The sequence below is a fragment of the Perissodus microlepis genome, chromosome 12, assembly GCF_051167445.1.
Source record: "Perissodus microlepis isolate ML-2025 ecotype Zambia chromosome 12, ASM5116744v1, whole genome shotgun sequence".
NCBI classification, from domain to species: domain Eukaryota; kingdom Metazoa; phylum Chordata; class Actinopteri; order Cichliformes; family Cichlidae; genus Perissodus; species Perissodus microlepis.
The window spans coordinates 10285560-10304126 of record NC_140472.1 but is presented as its reverse complement, the minus strand read 5'-3'; the positions used below and the strand labels follow the sequence as shown (position 1 = coordinate 10304126).

At 41.7% G+C, this 18567-nt stretch overlaps 1 protein-coding gene across 6 annotated transcripts in view; it reads left to right on the top strand.

Moving 5' to 3' along the window:
• The window catches only part of LOC146375796 (histone-lysine N-methyltransferase EHMT1-like), a 34715-nt gene that overhangs the window by 9843 nt on the left and 6305 nt on the right, over positions 1 to 18567 (top strand). For 3 of the 6 annotated variants that reach the window (XM_084946384.1, XM_084946382.1, XM_084946385.1), the window contains exons 4-19: positions 2802 to 2884; positions 3506 to 3734; positions 3876 to 4021; positions 4954 to 5097; positions 6542 to 6846; positions 6967 to 7050; positions 7141 to 7229; positions 7329 to 7435; positions 8688 to 8810; positions 10639 to 10740; positions 10831 to 10935; positions 13761 to 13915; positions 14654 to 14821; positions 14968 to 15112; positions 15281 to 15358; positions 15675 to 15790. In XM_084946384.1, coding sequence (XP_084802510.1) covers positions 2802 to 2884; positions 3506 to 3734; positions 3876 to 4021; positions 4954 to 5097; positions 6542 to 6846; positions 6967 to 7050; positions 7141 to 7229; positions 7329 to 7435; positions 8688 to 8810; positions 10639 to 10740; positions 10831 to 10935; positions 13761 to 13915; positions 14654 to 14821; positions 14968 to 15112; positions 15281 to 15358; positions 15675 to 15790 — 2179 coding nt within the window. Of the gene's footprint in view, positions 1 to 2801; positions 2889 to 3505; positions 3735 to 3875; positions 4022 to 4953; positions 5098 to 6541; positions 6847 to 6966; positions 7051 to 7140; positions 7230 to 7328; positions 7436 to 8687; positions 8811 to 10638; positions 10741 to 10830; positions 10936 to 13760; positions 13916 to 14653; positions 14822 to 14967; positions 15113 to 15280; positions 15359 to 15674; positions 15791 to 18567 lie in introns of all 6 variants that reach the window. The other 3 variants (XM_084946383.1, XM_084946388.1, XM_084946387.1) reach the window with 3 other exon arrangements.

Here is an 18567-nt window from a genome sequence, read left to right as displayed (position 1 = left end):
TTTCAGCAGTTACCATGAGAACTTCATTTTCATTGCAGCTTTCTGTAGTATTTTCATCTCTAATGTCCACACAATAGGGGAACAGGCTGCTTGAACATGACAACACTGTCATTCTCCATGTCTAGAACAGTCCCTGCTTTCTTGAGAGACGTTTTGCTCAGTAGTAGTGGAATGTCAACAGGAACTACTTCACTTTCAATGTCACATTTTGTTTGTCCAATTTTGGCTGGAAGTTTCACTTTTCTGCTGGAATACACTACAATACCATCCCCAAAGCAAAATGGTCTGGAGCTGGGGGTTTCTGATTGCAACAACTTGTTTACTTGGCCTTGGCTGAGGTCACGCATGTAACTATCTAGCCACTTCTGACCACAAACTGTACATGTACATGCAGTATCAATAATGGCTGACCCCAGTGCCTCAGTCAGGAAGATTTCAGAGTCTGCCATTGAGGCTTTAGTGTACAAAGTAATGTTACACTCCTCCACTTTCCCATCTTCACTTAGCTTTACTTGGTCACCATTACGATGAGGACAGTCTTTCGCCCAGTGGTAAGTGCTCTGACAAATAGCACATCTTGTTTTCTTGCCAAACTTGTCAAGTGGGTTGGTACCTTGTAGTGGTTGTCGCTGTCCACTCCGCGACGAAGTACCGTTGTTTCGTTTGTATTTGGGACTTTTTGTTCCGTAAGGAAAACTGCATCTTGGTTCAGTTGAATTCCGCTGAAAACTCCGGTTACTTTCCCTCCGAAAATCCGTTTCAGTGCAGACTTCATAGACGCAAACGTTAAGTCCGTGCACGCTGTCAGTGCAAGCTGTCGACTTTTCTCATCAAGACAAGCTGTACCTAGAAGCTTAAATGCTAGCACAGCATCAGGCAGCGTCATGTTGTACTTTTTCATCCGGTTATAACGCTGTTCAAAGTCTATAATGTAGTCTGCCATGGACACGCTGTGGTTATTTGCAATGGAGTCAAAACACGAGTAGGCTTCATAAGCGCGGTCTTTCTCTTCTCTCTGAAACACCGCGTCAAGTTTTGCAAGTAGTATTTCCATACCGTCATCTTTGTTCAAATCTTCCGCGGGTATCTCCATGGCCGTTTCTCTGGCTCTTCCCTCGAGCCCCAGCGCCACTGCGAGTGCCTGTTTCTTTTTATCCAGCTCCGTAACTCGTCTCTAGATATTGACTTCATTCTTCCAGCACTCGTATGGCCTGGCTTCATCAAGCTTTGGTGGTACTTTGTAATTGGAAACCATCCTCTGCTACCAATGTTAACTCAAAAGACACGACGTCGTACTCTCATTCCCAGCGCTTTATTCGTTACGCCATTTTACATACATACAACAACAACACTTCGCGGGCAACAGTACTCTCGCGATATAACAGAAAATAACAAGTTAACATTCTTTTCCTGACCTGCTAACGTAGGTCATTGTTTACAGAAGACATCAAATTTTTAGAGCTTACGTTTTATTTATAATCTGGTATTAAGTTTTAAAATGTTTGGAATTTGCATGGTTTTACACCATTAATCAAAACCGTTCTCACGGTGAGAGTTTAATCCACTATATTTTTGAGTTTCACATCAGCAACTTGTATACAAATATTTTCTCCAAAGTTTTTTGTAGTTCTAACTTGAATGGACTGAATTGACCATCATATTTAACAATAGTGTTGGTCAAGTTACTTGAAAAAAGTAATCCGTAACTAATTACTGATTACTTCCCCAAAAAAGTAATCCCGTTACTTTACTGATTACTTAGTTTCAAAAGTAATTAGTTACTTAGTTACTTTTTAAAAACACGATTTACAACCTGAATAGGTGATAAAGCGATAGATCTTTCAGCCCAATTCTACTTTTTCTGCATAATCCATCATACAAAATGTAATCAAATGGAAAAGTCTCTTTTTTTTTTTTTAACTTGTTTTATCAGTTTTAATCTTTTAACTTTATGCATCAAGTAAAAATTTAATTATATGCACCATTCTCTGACTTGGAGAAATTAGTTTAACATTTAAACCTATTTTCTGTACATTCCAGCACATAAAATAAAAATATTTTTTGTGTTTACACTCAGTCTTTCAAATAGATGCAAGTAAAACGCAGCAGAAAATAAATAAAATCAAAGACTAGCGGTCCTGTTGCTCTATTTTCACCTGTAAAGCAGGAGTGGGGTAGGCGGAGGTGTGCCCTGGTGCAGGTGTGCCGCAGCGGTCAGTGGAAGAATCCGCGAGTTTCTCTGTGAATTTCCCATTACGTCGTTGCGCACTCGGTGCTTGTTTAGGGGATTTTTTCGCTGTAAAAAGAAGTTTTCTTCCCACGCACAACGGACACTAATGTTTTTGTCACTTTTTATGGAATCAAACTCAAAGTAAGGTCAGTACTTCCACGCTTTAAACGCTGCACGCTCATACTCTCTCCCGTACTTGATATATTATCCATTGTTGATCTGCACACAGCTGTTGTCACGAACGTCGCACTCGCTTACGTCATTGTCATGAGACATTCTCGCAAAAAAATCACGGTTTTAGTAACGCAGTAACGCAGCGTTCCTACAGGAAAGTAACGGTAATCTAATTACCGTTTTTGCGATAGTAATCCCTTACTTTACTCGTTACTTTAAGTTACAAGTAACGCGTTACTGCCCATCTCTGTTTAACAATGAGATGTCACTGAAGTTCATGTGCGTGTGAAGGCAGACAAGCGAATACAGTTGGCAGTATAAAATTTCACAGTTTTGACATTCGCAGAATAAAAATGTTTATGGTCAAATGTTTTTGGTCTTTTTGTCCCTTTCCCAGGTCTGAAGAGGAAGAAGCGGAAGATGGGAATGTACAACCTGGTCCCTAAAAAGAAGGCCAAGGCAGTTAAACAGCCAGACAAGGCAGGTCTATTAATTTATTTGCTCACTGACACAAACGTTGACTGGGGGTTTGGTTGAAAAGAGGCACTCTACTAAGATATTACGCAGTTGTTAATACCAAGTGCAGATCTTTGAATCGCATGGCGTTGTATGTTTCCCTGTTGCTCTGCATACACTTACAGACATTGTTATTTTGTATGGTTAAATGTTGTTAATTCATTATTTGTCAGACTGATTCTGAGTGGGACATTGGCATTTTTCATTTGTCACTGTCACGATGTAGTTTTCTTGTTCAACTGTTTCAGAACTTTTGCTATGAAAGGATGTCTACACAGAATTCTGTTTGCTTGTTGCAAATTGCTTTGTAGTTACTGGTCACTCGTTCGCTTCAATTTGTTATCATACATGTCAATCATAATGTCAATACTTTGCTCTCACTGGTAGTCACTTGACCTAGAAGTTGAGAAGCTTAATTTGAGACCTGCCCACTGGACTTTGAGGTTGGCAAGTGTTGTCTTCATGGACTTGTTCCTGCAGACTACTTCCAGTTTGGACTAGCCTTTTTTCAAATGACTAGACGTAAATTGTCAGAAAATGTTATTCCTGTCTTTATCAATTTTTTATTTTTTTTCTGTGTTTTAGAAAGAGGAGCCTAAAGTCAGAATGGAGAAGAACCAAACTGTAGTTGTTGAGAAACCAGTGAGTCCTCCTGTAACTGTACAGGCTGGAGCAACGACAGCTGTCAGGAGGGAATCGCACGTGGAAGAGATGGAGTCAGGACAAGGGAGCCATGTAGAATACACAGAGCTGGCTTTGGACTGCCTGGACCTGAAAGCTCAGCAGGAGCTTCTCTCACCATCCGTATCAGCAGGTAAGATGAACTTACTGAATGATAACTGGATTACCTCTAACCTGAAGTCATCACAGCTCCTCTTTTCTTTCTACAATGCTCAGTTTTAGAGTTCACAGGCTTGCTGTGATCTGTATTAGAATAACAGGATTTTGTGTGTAGGTCTGGCAGCATATTCTGAAGTGGCAGAAACAGACTTGGCTGAGGAATTGCCGCTATGCTGCTGTCGCATGGAGACACCTAACAGCAGAGGAGGCCTCTCTGCGTTGGATCAGACCTGCATGGCCATGGAGAGTGCAGATGGAACGGTAAAGATCAACTAGAATAACAAAGACATTCATGGTCTCATTGCCCCTGGAGAAAAAAGCTTCACAGTAAACTATATGAAATTAATTTTATTTGTAAACACATCTTCAGATAAACAATACATGAGGGTTAGCCAAGTAGTGTATGGCAAAACTAAGTACAGCCTTTCTGCTTCGATAGGAATTAAGAGATTAAGTAGTGCTGCTAATCAAATATACTTGATTAGATGACCATTAGTAAGTGTGGGCACCTCTATAAAAGCAGAGGTTTTGGTAGGGCTGGAGCATTCAGCTGTGTTATCAGAAAAATTAGTAATGGTCTTAAAAAAGCAATTACTGCTGCCCATCAGTCTGCAATGAGTTTTAAGGCCATTTCCAAATAATATAAACTCGTATCATTCAACAGAGAGAATGTCTTTCCATGAGTGAATCTCCCAGTAAATTCGCCACAATGGAAGACTGCAGGGGTCAGAGAAATCTGTCTGACAGCTAAAACAGACAGTCCACAAGTTACATCTCAGACTCTATAGGCCTCAGCATGTTAAAGTTTATCACAGTAAAATTAAAAAATGGCTTGATAGGAAAGGTTTCTAAATGCTATTTTCTCTTAAAAGGTCATGACATCACAGCTTGGCTTTGCTAAGATGCATCTGAACAAAACACACAATTTCTGAATCAAAGTGCAGATGTTTAGCCTTAATACACAGTGCCACATTTGTCAAAAACCTAGCACAGTGATGGAGAGGTGATGATTTGAGCTTGTTCTGAAGCCACTTTTGTATACCAAAGTATTCTAAAATTAAAAGCAAGACCATCAGCGTGAGAGCTAAAGCTTGGCTGAACTTGTCCTGTCATTCAGCGTGACAATAACCTTGTTTGCATTAATGCTGCATCAGTGTGGTATTCATTTTTTGTGTCTGTGTGTCTCCGCTCAGCTAAATCGCTGTCACAGGCGAGTGATGAAACAGGAAATGATGCGCCCCTCCAACACTGTCCATCTGCTGGTGTTGTGCGAGGATCACCGAGCCGGTATGGTCAAGCACCAGTGCTGCCCTGGATGTGGACTCTTCTGTAGGATGGTGAGCAGACAAAGCACACAAAGTCCTGAGATTATTAATTTACTGCAGTACATGCTCAAATATACTGCAGGACATTTTTGGCTGTTTTTGACTACTTTTGATTTTACCTCTATATTTCACTTTTAAAAACATTTTTCATTTTCACATACTCTATTAGTATATAGTATATTTACTATACATACTATATACCAGAACTTCCCAAAGTGTGGGGCCTGCCCCCCAGGGGGGGGCGTAGAGCCATTGCAGGGGGGCGCGGTATGAAAAGGGGGGGAAAAAAACAAAAAAATGTTTGGACACTGCTAGCACGGGCGCCCACACAAACGCACAGCAGGAGATGAAGCATAGCTGAATATGTTTCCAAACCAACTTCATTCTAAGCCAAAGACTAGAAAATATGGTGAAGCATATCTTCCCTTTGCCTTCACCTGCACATGTGCCAAGTAGGGATGGGTACCGGTATCCGGTGCCATTGTGGCACCGGTTCTGACATAAACGGTAGTAACCAGACCGAAAAGCAGCGCACATTTCGGTGCTTTTTTTTTTTTTTTCCCTGAGATGTCATACACTTTGGATTCTAGCCAATCATTTAACCTTCACAAGGATAGTAGGCGGGCCCAGGTACGTACATTCTTTTAGAGCAGAGCTACAGATTAAAAATGCCCAAGGCGAAGAGGTCTAAAGTCTGGCTGTACTTCACAGCAAAAGATGCAAACTCAGCAGCCTGCAACAAGTGCTTTAAGGTGATATTGTGCAAAGGACGTTTGCACAGTATCACCGTTTTTCATTTTGTCATTGTATGTAGAAAAATTGACTTTAATCCATTTTGGAATAAGACTCTAACATGACAGCATGTGGAACAGTGATGCGCTCGGAATACTTTCCGGATATACTGTGTATTTACTTTACACATTTAAAGGGGATGTCGCATTCCTCCAAGAGACTCATTTACAGATGTCTGACCTCTCTTCCAGGAAGGTTCCTGTCTTCAAATCAACACAAATTAACACAAAATATTAGTAATCGCTTTGAGTGTATATGTGGCTTGACAAGTAAAAGATGTGGCGATCGTGGCTCAAGAGTTGGGAGTTCGCCTTGTAATCGGAAGGTTGCCGGTTCGAGCCCCGGCTTGGACAGTCTCGGTCGTTGTGTCCTTGGGCAAGACACTTCACCCGTTGCCTACCGGTGGTGGTCAGAGGGCCCGGTGGCGCCAGTGTTCGGCAGCCTCACCTCTGTCAGTGCGCCCCAGGGTGGCTGTGGCTACATGTAGCTTGCCATCACCAGTGTATGAATGTGTGTGTGAATGGGTGGATGATTGAGTGTGTAAAGCGCTTTGGGGTCCTTGGGGACTAGTAAAGCGCCATACAAATACAGGCCATTTAGAAACGTTTCAATCTGAAACGTGATGAATGTTTCACTGCTGTTCTTCTTAACTTTTATCCCATAGGGCACCTTCATGGAGTGCAGGCCCTATGGCAGCATCTCCCACCGCTTTCACCGTGACTGCGCCTCCATCCTGAAGGACCGAAAGTTTTGCCCCCACTGTGGAGAGGATGCCTGTGGGGCAAAGGAGGTCACAGTCCCCAAGGCTGATCTGTCACCCTCTGTCCCTAGATGGAATCCTGAGTCATCGCTTCCAGCTGTATCTGCGGTGGCTATGCCGGCTTCAGTCCCAAACATGTTACGAATACAGGGGCTCAGAGCTAAAAAGAGCAGTGAGCCGCAGAGAGGCAGAGATGAGAGCCCAAGCAGGTAACATAGTGCTGCTTGTGGCCATGACATCTCTTCTCCTCACAGATGAAAAGTAAAGACTAACTTCCTGGATGAAAGGAACTATTAAAGCTTACTACTTGTTTTTTTTTTTCTCTGCAGGTTAAAGGATGAGGCTGTGAACACTGCAGAAAGACTTCCCAAAGAGTCACTGGAGAGCATTCTGTTGGCACTGGATGATGAGAAGTAAGGTTACCCATGAAATATAAGAGTGACATCAGTGTGGGTATCAAAGTTTACACTTTGAGATAAATGAATAACCTGTATTCTTTTCAGCCTCAAACCAAAGAAGGTCAAGTACCCCACAAGGCAGCTGTACATTTCTGCAAAGCAGGGAGACCTCCAGAAGGTCATCCAGCTTCTAGGTAGCTCACATATGTTCTCAGAAGAAAATTGGCTTTAGCAACATCAACTCTGGATCTACTTCTTGGCGGCTGTTTAAGACCAAAATTTGTGTGTTACAGTTGATGGGAAGGACCCCAACTTTTTGATGGAGGGCCAAAACAAATGCACCCCCCTTTATGCAGCAGCTGCTGAAGGTCACCAGGAGATCTGTCACATGCTGGTCCAGGTGAGACGATACTAGCTTCACTGCAGACTGTTTGATAAGACGTATTGGAGACATGCTTTTTGGACACCCAAGTTGTAAATGCGATTACTCAAGACAAGGTGATACCACAGGTGCATCTACTAGAAATCTTTGAGTTTAAATCTAAGTGACCTTGAACTTGAGGTCAGAGGTCAAGTTTTCTTGCAACTATAACTCAAGAAGGAAGTCAGTGAAGGAAGTGTGGGATTTTCACATTTATACTGTATGTGAATCTATTAGCAGAGTGAAGAGCAGCACTGGCGGCCACCAGTATTTTTCTATTCTGTGGGAGGAAAGCTGGAATTGTGTCAAATAAATCCTGGGAAGACATTTTTAAGATCAATGATCCCTAATCTTGAAAAATGACAGAGTTTTGAAAAGAAAAGAATTTGTAAGTATAGATAAATAAATCCTGATCAGATAGTTTAAAAAATGAATGGTTAATTACTCATTGCAATAAGTAGAAACATTTTTTTTAAAGTAATCCTATAAATTAATTCAGCTTGCACCATGAACTAATATGCCGCAGTGCATTTGTTTATCTGTCCAGTATTATTAAAATTCCAACATCCTTTCTCAGAGTGTTACTGAAAAAACTGGTTCATGCATTTATTACTTCAAGGCTGGACCAACTCCCAGTTTAGATTCAGAAGTGAGACTCCCTCTCCGCTTTTAGTTGGGACTGATTGAGGTGACCTTGAACCATCCATTAGTTTGGCGTTCACTTTTGGGAGATTTCCGATAATGCACTAGTACTTCTACATCGCTCCACTTTTTTCCTCCCCATATGATCATATGAAAGCATTGTCATTTGTTTTTGTCTGCTCTGTTTGTTGTTCATGGTTTCTCTGTATGAGTTAACATGCCCGTCTTGGCTCACAGGTGGAAGGTGTAGTCATACTGAATACTGACTTTAAAGCTTACTATAATTGTACAAACTCTATTTTTTCAGTATGTACTCTATTTATGTATGTTTGTGCACATTGCTTCACCTAGGTCCCATTTTCCTATCAAAATATAAAGTAATTGAGCAATAAGGTATCATCTTAAATTTTGTACAGTACAGTATGTGTGAGTCAAGGATTCCCAGTTTAGTGTCTGGTGGAAATTATTCTTTACAAATTAAATAAAAAAAAAAATAACAACACGTTTTCAATAACAATCATTTTACAGTCTAGGCACTGGCTGAAGTCAGTGTGTAAACTTGTGACGTTACGTTTGTGTGCACACACAGGCTGGAGCTAACCTGGACATGTTTGATGAGGACCAGAGAACACCACTGATGGCAGCCTGTGAAAACAACCACCTGGACACGGTGAAGTATCTTCTTCGAGCCGGAGCGTCCGTCAGCCACAAGGTGGGTGGGTCAGTCCCCATCTTGGGCACCGTTAGCGTCTCCGATCAGCCTGGTGTATGCTTTACTCAGATTCTGTGTCATCCATCACTCAGTCTGATTCCACTCTGTCATCTGCTGCCACTTCTTAGGACCTTCAGAACCTGAGGTTCTGTTTTTAGAATCACATTCATTTTTTTCACCTGCTTATTAACAAGTCAGGTTAAAGTGGGGGGGTCCAGGCGAACAAAAGAAAACAACCCCTAAAACATGACAAAGGCATTAGATTACAAGAATCTAAGATTATCGTACAGTTTAAGAGATTCAGGGACCTGAAAACAACCAATACAGTAAAGCAAAAAATATTTTATTTTCACTACATGGGCAACCTGGTAGCTGTACAGTTTCTAGCTTTACACAATTCAGAAGATCAGTTTATTGATGGGGAGGTTTGAACGTGAGTTTTGTCTTGCACAGGAAACTGGTCACAACTAGCATTGAGAGGTTCAGGCAGCAGCTAACCCAGGTACAATTTTGCAGAAAATCTGCCTACAACTTTGTCTGTGTAGGTTCTCAGCCATCCAGGTCGTTGTAGTCTAAGGAGCTGGGAAGAAAGCAACTGGACCTCTTTGAATTTTGTGAAGATGTTTTACCTCATCCAAGAAGCTTCTTCAGTTTTAAAACCAAAAGGTAGACAGTCCCAGGTATTTAGACCCTAGTGTGGGTTGTCCCTTAAGAGGGTCTAAGGAGCTTGGAAGGAAAAGCATCTGGACTTTTTTAAGTTGCTTGAAGATGTTTCACCTCTCATCAGAGAAGCTTCTTCAGTTCTAGGGTCAAATGGTGGAGAGTCCCAGATTTAAACCCTGTGGGAGTGCCCCCCCAAGAGGGATAAAAGGACCCCCTAATGATCCTCCACCTAATCACATGAGTAAAGGTGTGAAAATGGGTGTAGGTCACAATCAGCCAAGGTTTCAGGTGAGCTCATTGTGAAACCTAGCCCCACCCTATCATGTGATTTCCTGAGGATGTGAGTGGGTGTTAAGGTGTCTGGGAAGGGATCTCAAAACTAGATTATCGATGGGAGACAGTTGGTGTAAACCACCGCCTCTGTTCAAAGATGGTCGCTCACAGTGGACATAAATGGCTTCATTTATGTCCACTGTGAGCGACCATCTTTCTGCTGTCTGCCATCGATAATCCAGTTTTCAGATCCCTTCCCAGGCGCCTCAATCCCCACAAACATCTCAACAGGTCACGTGTCAATCATACACATTAGAGACCAGAACTAGAGTGTCTGAGTCAACCTACTCGATAGCTTTGCAGTGTGAAAATTGTCATTACTGAGTAATGAATAATAATCCACTGGTTTTCCTGGCGTGATGATATGATGGCAGCATTACTACACTAGAATAAAAAAGTGTATTGTTTTGATCTACACACATAGTTTGATTTGTTATGGGTTAGCGAAAATAGGATATGCAAAGTGTTCTGAGTATTTTCAGAATCTGCTCTGTTGTGATTTGTTATTTTATTTATGCAGAGAATTGGTTATGTAATTGTGGCCAAGAAAAGAATTAGCATTGAAGCAACAAATATGCGAGAGACCCCCATTAAGCAAGTTTCTGAAACTACTATATGAAAAATAAATACGCTCACCAGCTGTAAGGCATAAACAGTGGAGCAGGTAGAGAACATTTCTGAGCTGCTTGATGCACTTTGCTTCATCATTTTTTGTCTATTGTCCTGTTTGACTCACAAAGTCCAGAAATCAGTAAAGTTCTCTTTCTTCTGGGCTTTGACAGTGTTGGCAGCAATGCAGTGTTGTTCAGTGTGAATCATGTTGTCATCCCAGGATATCATGGGCTTCGCTTGTCTGCATCTGGCAGCTAAACTGGGGCATTACAATATAATCCATCATCTGCTCTCCAAGGCATCCAAATACATCAATTGTCAGGTAAAAACACGGTGCGATTCACTAACTGCCCCTAATAGTCATGCGTTATGGGGAATCTTGGTGTGACATTTTCTGCGTATGTGTGCACAGGATGATGGAGGGTGGACTCCCATCACCTGGGCCATCGAGTACAAGCACAAGGAGCTGGTCCACCTGCTGCTGGCCAAAGGAGCCGATGTTAATATCAGAGATAAGGTTGGTGTGCTCGGCATACTGTTTTACTCTTGTTCCAGTGTTGGGTAAGTTACTTTAAATTAGTAACTTAGTTACATTACTAGTTACTTCTATTAAAAGTAACTCAGTTACTTCAAGTTACTCGTTACTTTCAAAGTAACTAGTTACTAGGGAAAGTAACTTTGGTTTTGCTCAGAATTCTCTTGTTAATGTGTTGCTGCCGTAACTGGATATCCAGCAAGATTGCCAGTCTTCTAGCTTGCTTACATGTTAGCACTATCCTGCCACAAGTGCACTGTGCCACCTACCAACAGAAAGGAAAAAATAATGTGCATATTTCCACGACAGAAATCCCACGCCTGGACCGTCGTTGATCGCCGCCACGATTCTAGCCTACGTCACAGCGTCATGTGCTCTTTTTACATCCAACACGAAAACTGCAGTCGTGGTGCTTTCGATTGTACTCAGAACTCGGAAATTCTGCCTTCTGAATAGGAAGATGTAGGTAACACGACTGCAGATGAGCTGCATACAGGGCTGGACTGGGAGAAAAAATCAGCCCGGGCATTTTGACTAGAGACCGGCCCGCCGTTATAGGAAAAATCATAAAGCCTTTGAATGAAAACAAACGCTGTTGTGACAGTGATGTACACTGTTTTAATGTTATATATGCATCAATCTATCAATCGTTTGTTGTAAGATTCAGATAATTATTTAATAAAAGCTAGATATTTTAAATGAGAATAAGCAAGAAAAGTACTTCTTTGTGCCCCCCCCTCCCTGTTAATGCCCTACCTGGCCCCCTGGCAAAACTTTGCTAGACCCGCCTCTGCACAGTTACCAGCTGTCAGCTACGTAAAAAACAAAGGATCCTGGTGTTATTTGTCTCTCAGAAACAGTTCATAACTTCCCTTCAACTCATTCATGTCACCTAAAAGGTAAACCTGTTTCTCCATCACCTTTTCAGCTCTGATGACTCAGTAAGGACATCTCCTGGTTTTATCTTCATGTTTCCCTCTCACCAAATAACCAAACCGATATCATGACCAGCAGCTTTTACGGCTGTGGCTCCAGCAAACATCAGCTGATATTAGAAATTAATATTAAATAAATTCTAACAACAGCTGATCAAGCTTTAACGTGCTGCTGTTGTTTAACGCGACCTCCGCTGGTTTCCTCTTTCTACCGCAAAGTGGGTAATAAACAAGAGAGAAAAGCCGATCAGCTGATCATTGATCAGTTTCATGATTGAAGTAGAAACAGGAGAGGGAGGGGGAGAGAATGAGAGAAGAAGAGGCAGCTGTGCAGCAAAGACAGAATAACTCCAGCTTTGTGTCTTTTTCATTCTAGCTGAAGTACGGGACAAACTGTTCCTTTTCAGCTCAATACGAAACGCGTAATATTTTTCTCTGAATACGAGATGATTCCGTTTTTTAGGGGACGGTTGGCAACTCTAATAATTAACCTTATGAACAAAAAAGTTCAACATCAGTAACATCATAGCACCCACCCAGCTGTATAGAAACTCCGTCATGCTAGCTAGTACCCAGTATGAAAAAGTCAGCATAACGAAATAAACTACACCTAAACTTGGTTTATATCTGACCCAGATAGACTGCAGGTCAACTTCTTACCTGAAGTTCAGTTCACCTGACACTCGGACCGGCGGCCGCCCCGGGTCTCTGCTCCTCCTGCCTCCCCTTTCCCTTATCCACCTGCTGGCCTCCACCACTTGCTAATGTTACTGAATCTGTGGAAGCTCCGCGATAGCCACGACACGAAGTAAAGACTAACGACCCTATCTAAATCCCAGTAACAATTAACGCGTTCCTGATTTTGGCATAATAACTAGTTACCGTGCTCGTTACCACAATAATAACGTAGTTAAAAAATTTAAACCTGTTATCTGAGTGAAATTTAGGTAGTCACAAGACATCGTGGAAATACTGGCCTTTCTTTGTGGCTCTCTCCCCCCCACCCCACCCCACCTATTAGAACTGTTTTTCTTTTTAGTATGCTATTGTGCTGAATGCTTACACATTGAAAAAGGGGGGAAAGAATCTGGTACAAAAAGTCCTGACCAGACCTATTTACAAAAAAAAATCTGGGCAGTTCACAGTTAAGTTAGGACTTGGACATTTTTTGAAAACAAAGACATTTTTTGACATATTGTATTGACCTCTACAAATTCTGCCTTTAAAAAAAGCATTAACCAAGACTGCAAGAAGCTTGTTGATTTCTAATAAAAGTGTCTGGTCACCACAAAAAGTGGAGATTAAATGTTTGTTTCTTACTTCATATTTTTATTTTTGGTATCTTCTGGAATACCTTTTTGAGATTCTTTATCTTAAAGTGGGTCTGGTTTTAGCCCCTCTTTCTTCAAGCCACCGTTTTTCTGTTTTGCCTCATACAAACAGAGGGTTTGAAGCAGCTTGGTGGGCTTAGCTAGTTGTGTCTTCCAGATTAAAAAAAAAAATTAAGGATATCAGCTACGTCTAACAGACGTTTATCAGTTGTGGGCATTACTTGGAGACCTTTTATTATTATTGTTATTATTAGAACTAAGACACACTGACATGCCTTGATGGAAATCTGTATCCAAAAAAGTGTTTTCCTCCTGAGGTCACAGTTCAGGAGTTTACATACTCAAAATAGTAGCTTCTTTTTCACTTGCATGTCTTGCTGGAAGCCTTTCTTTCTGCTACCACTGGGGATTAGTCAGCGCAAATGGCGACTTCAGTAAAGTCTTTGCGAGTGCTTGTCGAGATGTTTTAGAGCACTGTTGCCGAGGGTAGAGGTATGTCATGTCTGATGCTTACATCTTACACCTGTCACTGTCATTTTAGGAAGAGAATGTCTGCCTACACTGGGCCGCTCTGTCAGGCTGCGATGACATTGCCCAGGCTCTGCTAGAGGCTCGATGTGACCTAAATGCTGTGAACGTTCATGGTGATACACCACTTCATGTCGCTGCCAGAGAGAACCACCTGGAGTGCGTAATGTGAGTGTGAAGTCTGAGAGGTCACAGAGGTCACTCAGTTTCTTCACATCAGATGACGATGCTGATTTTGAGGAAACTATTTTTTTTTTTTTTTGGTTTATGTCTGTAATGAGAGAAGAGAGTATTATTGGAAACAAACAAATACAAAAAAATGCAGTGACTAAATAGCTTTCAGCTATTTAGCCACTGCATTTCTTGTATTTGGTTGCTTCCTGGTTTCAACCACAAACAGATTATTTAAACATTTTGTTCCTTATACACAGTGTTCAAATGTTTTCTCTGCAGCTGTAGAAAGCCTTATCTGTAAAATGCAGTCTGCTTCTCCTGAAAATGTATTAATATGCAAGAGTTCTAGAACAAATAGTACGTGGGTTTGCATTCTGGGAAATCAGCGCTCAACTGATAAAACCAAATGAAGCCGTTAATTTCTGAGGCAAACTGATATTAATCAGATGGTTTGATACCTGGCTCCTCCAGTGCACGTGTCCTTGTGTCCTTGCTCAAGGTACAGAGTTGCATATGTCCATCAAGTGTGTGGGCGAATGTTAGAAAGTGCTTAGACACAGATAAAAATGCTCTATAGCTGTGTGTGTAATTAGGTAAATGAGATTTAGAAACGATTTTGACTGCTCAAATTGAGCAGTGACAGTGCATATCAGTCTATCTCAGTGCTTGTCACCTTCACTCTGTTTTTTTTAGATGACCATAAGTCTTAACTTAAACATTTTCCACGTGCAGGTTGTTTCTGTCTCGTGGAGCTGATGTCAGTCAAAGGAACAGGGATGGAGAAACAGCTCTGGACTGCTGTGCTTCCGGTTCCAAAGTGTGGACAGCCCTTAATACCAACAAGAAGCTGACTGATGCCAGGAGAGGAAGGGAAGGCCGTGGAGAGAGAGTGCTCAGCAGGTAGTGCTGCACTTTGTCCTGTTCTTTTGTTGGCTGATGAATTTCTGCTTTCTCAATATCTGCCATTCCTCAAAAAGGAAAACTAAAAACTTGTAGATTGTTTTTGTTTCTTTGTTTTGTTTTTGTTTTCCTTTTCTGTCTGTTAGGGACATTTCTCGGGGGTATGAGGCAGTGCCTATCACCTGTGTTAATGCAGTGGACAGTGAGCCATTGCCTGAAAACTTTAAATATATACCAGACAGCTGTGTCACCTCCCCGCTGAACATAGACAAAGATATCACTCACTTACAGGTAAGTGAGTGATGACAGGTAAGGTGTAAATTACACATTTATTGCAGCAGTCCAGAGAAGGCACAAGTGCTCTGAAGAAGTTTGCAGTCATTATGCAGAAAATGACTAGCATTGTAAGAGAATAGGTACATGGCCAGCTTCTAAAGGCTCACTGATTGTGTCACTCAGCACTGCACCTGCACAGATGACTGCTCATCTAGCACCTGCATATGTGGCCAGCTCAGCTTGCGTTGTTGGTATGACAGTGTAAGTAGAACCTGTGTACCTGCTGGAATGATTTCACGTGACACCCACATTTCCTCATTTTAAATAAGAATGTGTTCTTAACGACTTGTTTAATAAAGCTTACATTTGCCTCCTTCACTGCTGGGGTCTAAACTGGTTTTACATTACAGTACGGCCTGGCCCACTTATATTTTGTTTATCTCTTCAACAAAGAACCTAGCTGTTGTGAACATAATGTTTCTTCACGTTCTGTTGACTAAAATTACCAACAGATGCTCTGAAGAGAATCTGTTTTTATTCCCAATGACTATTTGTCTCATGGTGTATGTGATTGCAGGAGGGTCGACTACCAATGGACTTCTGCCAGCGGGAGCCCCCGGTGCTGTTTGAATGTAACCATGCATGTTCCTGCTGGAGGACCTGCAGGAACCGTGTGGTCCAGAATGGACTAAGGTAAAGTGCTGCTGTTTGGTAATCTACTTTTAAAGCTGTGAAGAAAGTGAGCCTCATAACAAAGATCAGCTTAAAGGATCCGCTTTGATCACATGGATGAGTTTTTGCAAAGAAGATGCTCAATGATAAATTCTGTCAATGGGTCCTGAATAGCGTTGGGAATCGAGAACCAGTTCTTGTAGAAAACCAGTTCCCAGTAGACCAGTTTCTTAGAATTGTTAGTCTGCCTGCCTGTTGATCGCTTATCTTCAGGGTGCTGTAGTTAGCACTGTCACCTTACAGCAGGGAGGCTCTGAGCTTAAGCCTGCTTGTGACATTTCTTTGTGGCGCTTAGAGGTTCTCCCTACATGGGTTTTCTCCTGGTACTCCAGCAGATTGCTGTGCTTTTTCTGCCTAAGTGCTTTCTAGCTAGCACCCACATCAGAGAGTGACTTATTTTGCTCAAGGACTGGAACAGCAAAAGGATCAAACCACCAACCTGCCAATTAGTAGATGACATGCAGGCACCCCATTTAGAGCAATTTTTTCCTACTTCTTTATTTAGCACTTGCACTTTCTTTTTAAAGATTTAATGGGGCTCCTATTGTTACAGAGAACATACTCTGAATAGCTGTTTCTGCAGTTACAATGAAAGATACGCATTTTTGAGAGAGATATTTTCAGCAATTAGGTAAAATGTGTTTTTCAGGCCCAAGACTAAAAATTAAGTGTCACTTTTACCTATACCAGTTTACATACTCTTCAGAAATCCTTGCTCATTAGCTCAAAACTTGCTTTATGTTTGTGTTTCCTTGGAGAGTGCCTCTTGTTACTGCCTTGATTGAGGTTTCATGCAAGTTCGGGTGATAATAAACTGCATCACATCAATCATGCCAGCTAGATGTGTATGCTGTGCGAACCATTAGGTGACAACCTACGTGCCCGATACATTGCTGGCAGGCAGTGTTATCCTAGGCCAGAAGAGGGAGAACTCAGCTTGATGTGGAAGGAAAAGGACTCACTTTCTAAGATGTTTTCATCTTGAATCAAATCAGTATAATTTTTCTGTCTTAATGTTCCTCTAAAGCACATGTGTCAAAGTCAAGGCCCGCGGGCCACATCCGCCCCGGCGTACATTTATATCCGGCCCGCGAGATCATTTTATATAGATGTATTATTATTGTTATGCATGGCCCGGCATATGAGCCGCTAATAATATACAAACTACAGATCCCATAATGCAGTGCTGCAGCCTCCTTGCGGAACGCTAGGCTAACTGGGAACATTCCCGTCAATCAAGTCAAACTTCTGTTATTGCGAAGGTAGCTGCTCACAATGGTGGAGAGAAAAGTTGAAAGCAGAGCCTTTCAGCGCCAGTGGGTGACTGAATATATGTTTACAGACATTGCTGGTAAACCCGTGTGTGTTATTAGTGGAGCTAATGTGGCTGTAATTAAGGAATTTAATTTAAGACGGCACTACGAGACAAAACGTCAGGATAAGCTGAAAAACCTAAATGCAGATGAGAAACTACAGAAAGTAGAAGAGCTAAAGAAGAGTCTGACATTTCAGCAGACTTTTTTCACCAGAGCAAAATCACAAAGTGAAGCTGTTGTGAAAGCAAGTTTTACTGTAGCAGAGGAGACAGCCAAATCAGCCCGGTACCACTCTGAAGAGCTGCATGATGAAGGCGTGCGACGTCTTGTGTCCAGACAAAACGCAGATTTTGGCTAATGTGAGCCTGAGCAGAAATACGATTGCTGATCGGGTTGGTGAGATGGCCACTGATTTAAGAACACAGTTGTGTGAAAGAAGCAAAAACTTTATTGCATACTCTCTTGCTGTGGATGAAAGTATAGACATGATGCACATTGCACAGCTGGCCATCTTCATCTGTGGAGTGGAAATATTGAACATTAAGTCGATGCACGGGACAACAACAGGAAAAGACATGAAAAAGACCGACATGAAACTGCCCTGGGACAAACTTGTTGGACTTGCAACAGATGGAGCGCTGGTGTTGTGCGGTGAAAAAAGCGGACTAGTCAGCAGGATGCGAGTAAAGATGCAGGAGGAGAACTGTACCGGTGAGCTAACAGCATATCACTGCATCATACAGCAGGAAACGCTGTGTGGTAAAGTCCTAAAAATGGAGCATGTAATGATCACTGTAACGCAAACCGTAAATTTTATCGGAGCTAAAAGTTTAAATCCCCGTCAATTTCAGTCTTTTATGTGGGAAATAGATTCAGAGTTTGCCGACATTCCTTATCATACAGAGGTCCGTTGGCTGAGTTGGGATAAAAATTCTCAATAGTTTTTGAGCTCAGCAAGGAAATCTGTCAGTTCATGGACATGGCATGTATGATGCGGTGAAGGCATTTCAAGTGAAGCTGTCACAAATGCACCAGTGCAACCTGCCTCACTTTCCCTGTTGCCAAGTAATGTTGAACCGAGTCAGCGGACTTTGCTGAACTGCACCTGTGCAGATTCAGATGGAGCTGCAGTGTAATGATACACTCAATGGAAAGTACGACACTGAATGGCCCGCACAGTTTATTAGTTCCATTCCTGAAGCAATGCCCCAGCTCCGTCTACGTGCGGCTTGTGTATGCTTTCATTTATTTTTTCTGGGGTTTTTGGCAGCATGTTCATATTTCTAACTTGCATAATTTTGACAGGATATAGTTTTATGAAGAGCAAAAAAAAAAAAAAAAAAAAATTATATATATATATATATATATATATATATATATATATATATATATATATATATATATATATATATATATATAAAT